Source organism: Ornithodoros turicata, chromosome 3, assembly GCF_037126465.1.
Source record: "Ornithodoros turicata isolate Travis chromosome 3, ASM3712646v1, whole genome shotgun sequence".
NCBI lineage: Eukaryota > Metazoa > Arthropoda > Arachnida > Ixodida > Argasidae > Ornithodoros > Ornithodoros turicata.
In genome coordinates this window covers 62343389-62349804 of record NC_088203.1, presented here as the reverse complement: position 1 = coordinate 62349804, position 6416 = coordinate 62343389, and the positions used below count along the sequence as shown (strand labels likewise).

At 51.6% G+C, this 6416-nt stretch overlaps 1 protein-coding gene across 1 annotated transcript; it reads left to right on the top strand.

The window, feature by feature from the left end:
- The first annotated feature begins 3917 nt into the window (after positions 1 to 3917).
- LOC135389561 (uncharacterized) lies at positions 3918 to 5635 on the top strand. Its single transcript, XM_064619596.1, has 2 exons — positions 3918 to 4708; positions 4972 to 5635. Exons 1-2 carry the CDS (start codon positions 3918 to 3920, stop codon positions 5633 to 5635), a joined length of 1455 nt encoding a protein of 484 aa, XP_064475666.1.
- Positions 5636 to 6416: the final 781 nt, after the last annotated feature.

Genomic DNA, 6416 nt, shown 5'->3' with positions numbered 1-6416 from the left:
ATCCCAGTCAGTTGCTCGCTGGCTGTCGCGGAGAGCAGACGTGCGCTCGGTTGCTCCGCAGTCCCCGCGCGGCTCAGTTTGTGCCTGGCTGTCGGATGGAGCAGTCGCATCGGTCTGCGCTCCTGTTGTGGTGGGCTGATTTGTTGTGTAACTAATGCTTTCGCTCGTGATACCTTTGTCTCCCTTTTTTTATGATTTTCGTGCCCGTGCATGTCAGGCGCTGGCTGCTGTTGTCCGGGAATCCCCGCCATTTCCTATTTTCTTCAGCCTTGGGAACGAGAGTAGCGCTGGCATGATTCCTACTAATTTTGTCATGAAATTACTTGAGAAAGTAACCGCTAGGGGGTGCAGATGCGTGACTTTAAAGAGGAGAAAAAGCATTATGATTCAGTTCTCTGCATGGCTGTCAGATGGAGCAGTCGCATCGTTCTGCGCTCCCCGTGACTGCTGTTGTGGTGGGCTGTTTTGATTCTGTGCCTGATTCTTTTTGTTGATAGCTATTGATGGTTAGCATCTTTACTCTTGCTTTCACAGCCTCTGTATTATGAGTGTTTTTCTCCTTGCATGTCCAGAGCTGTCCTAACTTGCCCAGACATGCCATGATGATGTCACAGGATGGCCAGGACATGTGGTCACAACTCGAGATGCTTTGCAACCTGCCTCTGTGCTCCGTCGCCCAGTGATGGTCAGCGGCGGTTCCGGACAGCTTTCTTCGAGATGGCATCGTTGATCTTCAACTAAACTCCTTCTCTTCACTCTATCTCTATCTATTTTTTATTTTTTATCAGCTCAAGTAGCCGGCAACTCACACAGTGGTCTGGACACGAGTTAGATGCTCCCCAATTAGTGTGATGACTCACTGGAGGGTGCTGATTAATGTGGGGGATCCCAGTTAGCTCTAATTGCTAATTAATGGCGCCCAGGCCTCTGTGTGAGTTTCCGGATACTTGAGCTGACTATATACTACTGGTTTCCGCACCGTTTACCTAAGAACGTCTACATCAGCATTTACGCTGACGATATATGTACTATATGGACGTCTGGGTTGCAGTTGCCTGCTTTGCAACAGCGACTCCAGAATGCGATAGATTGCGCGGTATCTTTCCTCTCGGACAGAGGCATGGACGTGTCTGCTGAGAAGACTATTTCTCCCGCTTACTCGAAAAAGAATGAAGAGTCTTCAACTGACTCTCAATGGTCTGCCAATTCAGAGGGTGTCTCATCACCCTTTCTTAGGAGTCGTCATTGGCGCACAATTAGCATGGTCTGCTGACATAAAACAATTTCAGGAGCAGTCTGAGGCACGGGTCAACGTCCTTCGTCATCTCTCCGGCCTCCGTTGGGGAATGTCAACGAAGTCCCTACTTACGGTACATCGGGCTCTTATTCGGCAAATGGTGGATTACCATCTACCTGTACAATATGGGATAAGCAACACAGCAGAGAGGACACTACAGAGAGTTTTAACAAGAGGTCTGAAAATCTGCCTCGGGGTACCTCGAACCACCTCCAATGTTTTGGCAACAGCAGAAGCTAGAGAACTGCCTGTAGAGGTGCTAAGAACGCAAGAAATAGTGCGCCACTATTTACGCCTGAATCTGCGTCACGACAAGCACACCCTGGCACGGAAATTGAGATGCCGAAATTCTGACTTCTACAAAGCCATTGCTCCTTACCCAGTGCAACTTGCCAAAAACACAACCTCTAACAGCGACTCAGCATCCCCCTTGGACTCTAGAGCTACCGCGGATTTGCATCTCCGTGACTGGAGTACACCACTCAAGTCCATTTCACCGGCTACAGTGCTGAGACAGCATTGTCTCTCTATGGTGGAGCGTCACTGTAGCAGCACTGCTATTTTCACTGACGGATCGACGACGGCATCAGGCTCAGCATCTGCTTTTGTGGTTCCACTGCACAGGAAAGAGGGAATGGCACGACTGTCGCACAAAACATTTTCAACAACAGCAGCATTGGTAGCCATCCAGGTGGCAATACAGTACGTAGTAGCACAACATTCACCTGCCGAGTGGGTGGTATACAGCGATTCAAAAGCCGGACTCCAAGCCATGCTTTCGTTCTTAGGAAATGGCTCCATGACACCAACAGCTCGCCAAATACTCCACGAATACAACAAATAATACAGTCGCCGGCCACAAAGTAACTGTGCAGTGGTTTCCTGGACATGGATAGAGGAGGATAATCAAGCTGCAGACGAACTAGCGGATAAAGCACCCCTATCTTCAACACTACATCCGGTGATGTACTCAAAGTCAGATGTTACATCTTCATTAAAGTTATTGTCGCAGGAACGCGATGGGTACAATAATGGGATGATGGGTAACAAGATAATGATAGTAATGATAATAATAATAATACATTAATTATATTAATAATAATGATAACAACAATAATGATGGGTAACAAGACGGCGATGGGTACAATTGCAGAGTCATTCGCCGCTGCTACATCGCATAGATCCGGAGCTGAAGTTCTGTGTTCCGTCTACGCTACCGCGCTCTGTTCAGACGTTTTTACACCGGTGTCGGTTGAATGTGCCTGAAGGCCGTCATTTTCTTCATAAAGTTGTTGGAAGAGCTGACCCATTGAACTGTTCGGTTTGTGCAACGGTGGAGGATAGTGAACATATTATAATGCACTTCACTAGGTATGCGTCTCAAAGAGCTACTGTGAAAGCTACACTGGCTGGACTAGACAGCAGAGTCTTGAATATAGTAAAGGTGTTGGGACTTTGGGCACCGAACACGAGGGATGCTGCCTTGGCGGCACTTGTGAGATTTCTTTAGAGCTGTGGGATGGACACAACCTTTCAGGATTCTCTATGCATGATCTTGGGATAATTGAGAATAGTGGACAATTGTGAATAGTGGACTTCTAGTGAACATATGAATAGTGAGTAGCGAACATGCGAGTACAGCACGTGAGAAGTAATTTTTTGGGGGGCTGATAATTTGTTAGGCTTAGCAGAACAAGTCGGGAGACGAGTTCAATCTCTCCTCTTTTTATTTCCCTTAAAAACAAACAAACATAACAAGCTGTGTGATACAGTATAGGCCGTAATTGCAACTGGCCTGTTTCGTATATGGTGCAAGCAAATAACCTGAGTTACAGAGGGCCAGCCAACAGCAGTGGTGTGTAAGTGATAGGTATTTGATTTAGACTGTACGCCATGCAGTCTACAATCAACGATTTTCAATCAGCACAGCAATTCCAATACCTTTGGTTTGCAGGTTGGAGGACACTAAAGAAAATCTTGCAATGTGTTTATAAAGGTAAGGTTTATAAGGTAAAGGTGTTTATAAGGTATGGTAAAGGTTTCTTTTTTGGAATACAATTTCGATAATTTGCAGATCACATCGCACAGAAGTAGTACCTGTTTTGTTGTATATAGGTCACATGCTGTGCAGTATCTATAGTAGCCCAAGCACCACGAAATCAACAAAGGTGGTCAGTACCACCGTCAAGAATTGTGGCAATGCAAAGCTAAAGGAAAGGTACCTGCAAAATGTATCTGTTACAAATGCCAAAACTCTGTCAACCATCAGGGGCGCCCGCCAGATTTCTTCCGGGGGGGGGGGGGATGTTGGCGGTTTTCACGGTACGCGATCTAATTCTGGGCGTCTAAGCTGCGCCTCTTGTCCTCTCCCCCGTGACGGCGCTCCTGCCAACAACGCTCGATCTGCTATAATTCCTTCGCCCCCTTCGACCCCTTCGTTCTTGAATCTGTAGTGATCCAAGAGACAATGAAGTGCTGACTGCAGCACGCTCACGCTTCTGGAGCCCGTGCTCCGAATAAACACTTCTCTTCTGCTGCCACACTGGCCGATCTGGTTGTCTCTTTCTCTGGCTCCGGTCGAGCTCCCACATCTGGTGACCCGGGCGTACCGAACGTCTCCATGACCTCCCAGGGTGGCACCGACGCGCCAGCCCCGGCGCCGCACGTCAATTCCGTCGCGGTCCGACTCCCTGCATTCTGGCCCGCCAATCCCTCAGTGTGGTTCTTGCAGGCAGAATGCCAATTTCAGCTCGCCGTGATCTCCATACAGCCTACGAAATTCAGGCACGTCGTATCCGTCCTTCCGCCCGAAGTCGCTTCCGACGTCGCGGACGTCCTGATGGCCCCAATGGGCGAGACACCGTACGACACCCTCAAATCTGCTCTTATTGAACGTACTATGGCCTCCGAACGACGCAGATACCAACAATTGCTGTCTGCTGAAGACCTGGGCGACCGCCGCCCATCGCAGTTCCTACGACATCTTCAAGGCTTGCTAGGCGACCGGGCCTCGTCCTTCGATGAACGCTTACTCAAGGAATTGTTCCTCCAGCGACTCCCTACCACCGTACAGATGATTCTTGCCACGGCCACCAACCTTTCGCTTTCGGAACTCTCCCTACACGCTGACAAGATCATGGAGGTGGCACCGCCGCCTGTTTGCGCCGTCGCCTCACACCACTCTGCCTCCCAGCACCATCCAGCGGAATCTAGCGTCCCCGCCGTTTCCCAGACCATCCCTGCCTCAGAACTTTCACCCTTGAGGGCAGACATTCAGTCCTTGACGGAGGCAGTGGCTTCTTTGCGCCAGTTCCAGCCCGCCCCCGCTGCGTCCCACCGCCCCCCCTTCTCTCGCCGCGACGGAAGGCGCCCACGCTCCCGCTCGCCTCGTACGGACAACAGTGGCCTCAGGCATCCGACACCTTCGCCAGTCCCTCCGAACCCGACCACCTTTTGCTAGTACCATTGGTCGTTCGGGGCACACGCTCGTAACTGCACCCCACCCTGCACGTGGCCGGGAAACATGCCTGGGGACCGCTAGAGGCGGCGTCCGCGTCCCTTCAATCTCCCTGCCGCCTCTTTTACGTGTTGGACTTGATTTCCCGGAAACGCTTTCTTGTCGACACCGGGGCTCAGGTCAGCATACTACCGGCAACTTCTTCGGAAAAGCGCAGATCACCTACGTATCACCTCGTTGCCGTAAACAACACCGGCATTCCCGTATTCGGAGAGCGATCCCTCACGCTTGACATCGGCCTCCGCCGTACTTTCCCGTGGATTTTCAAAGTGGCGGCCACCGATCAAGCCATTATCGGAGCCGATTTTCTTGAACATTTCGGCCTGCTTGTCGACCTCCGGCACCACGTTCTTCTTGACCACGGCACCAAGCTCCGCGTTGCGGGCATCGCCTCGTCTCCCACACCACAGCTCGCCACAACCACCCTTGCGGCGCTACAATCTCCTTACGCCACCCTGCTTGGCGAATTTCCTTCACTGTGCTTACCACCAGACTGGACTAAGCCCGTCAATCACTCCGTCCTCCACTACATTTCCACCTCAGGTCCGCCGGTGCATTTCAAGCCCCGACGACTCTCTCCTGATCAAATGAAGGTAGCCCGCAGTGAATTTGAGCACATGCTCGCCATTGGAATCGTCCGCACCTCCTCTAGTGACTGGGCAACGCCTCTTCATATGGTCCCCAAAAAGACCGGGGACTGGCGTCCCTGCGGAGACTACAGGGCTCTCAACGTCATCACCAAGCCCGACCGCTACCCCTTGCCTCATATTCAAGACTTTTCTTTCCACCTCGCCGGCATGAAGTTTTTTCAGCAAGATTGATTTAACAAAAGCATATCATCAGATCCCTGTAGCCCCCGAAGACGTCCCCAAAACCGCCATTATAACACCCTTTGGATTATTCGAGTTCTTGCGCATGCCCTTTGGGCTGCGCAATGCAGCCCAAACGTTCCAAAGATTCATTGACTCTGTTCTCCGCGGACTGCTTTTCACGTTCGCTTATATGGACGATCTGCTGGTTGCCAGTGCGACCGAACAGGAGCACCACGACCACCTCCGCCAGGTTTTCTCCCGCCTCGATGCTCATGGCATCGTTATCAACCTACAGAAATGTGAGTTCGGAAAGACATCTCTAGAATTCCTTGGACATCACGTATCTGCGGACGGGATAGCTCCCCTCCCTCAAAAGATCCAGCCCATCATGGACTATCCAGTTCCATCCTCCGTGCGCCAGTTGCGAAGATTTCTCGGCCTTGTCAACTACTACCGCCGTTTCGTCCCCGCCTGTGCAGCACTTCTCTCCCCCCTCGAAGACCTCCTGAAATCCCCTAAGACCCCCCGCCAATCTCTGCCGTGGACCGGCGTGCACGACACCGCTTTCACGGCCGTCAAGCGAGCCCTTGCCGACGCCACCCTCTTAGCCCACCCCCGCCCCAATGCCCCGCTCTCCCTGCTTGTGGATGCCTCCGCCCAGGCTGTCGGCGCCGCACTCCAGCAAGAGGTTGACTCCTGCCCACAGCCCATTGCATTTTTCTCACGGAAGCTATCATCAACAGAGTCACGATATAGCGCATTCAGCAAGGAGCTCCTGGCAGCTTACTCA

Excerpts from the sequence above, each read along its gene's own strand:
- LOC135389561 (XM_064619596.1), top strand. The coding sequence starts at position 3,918 with ATGACCTCCCAGGGTGGCACCGACGCGCCAGCCCCGGCGCCGCACGTC. Across the intron at positions 4,709-4,971 it reads ACGGACAACAGTGGCCTCAG|ATCACCTACGTATCACCTCG; the intron begins GCATCCGACACC and ends GGAAAAGCGCAG.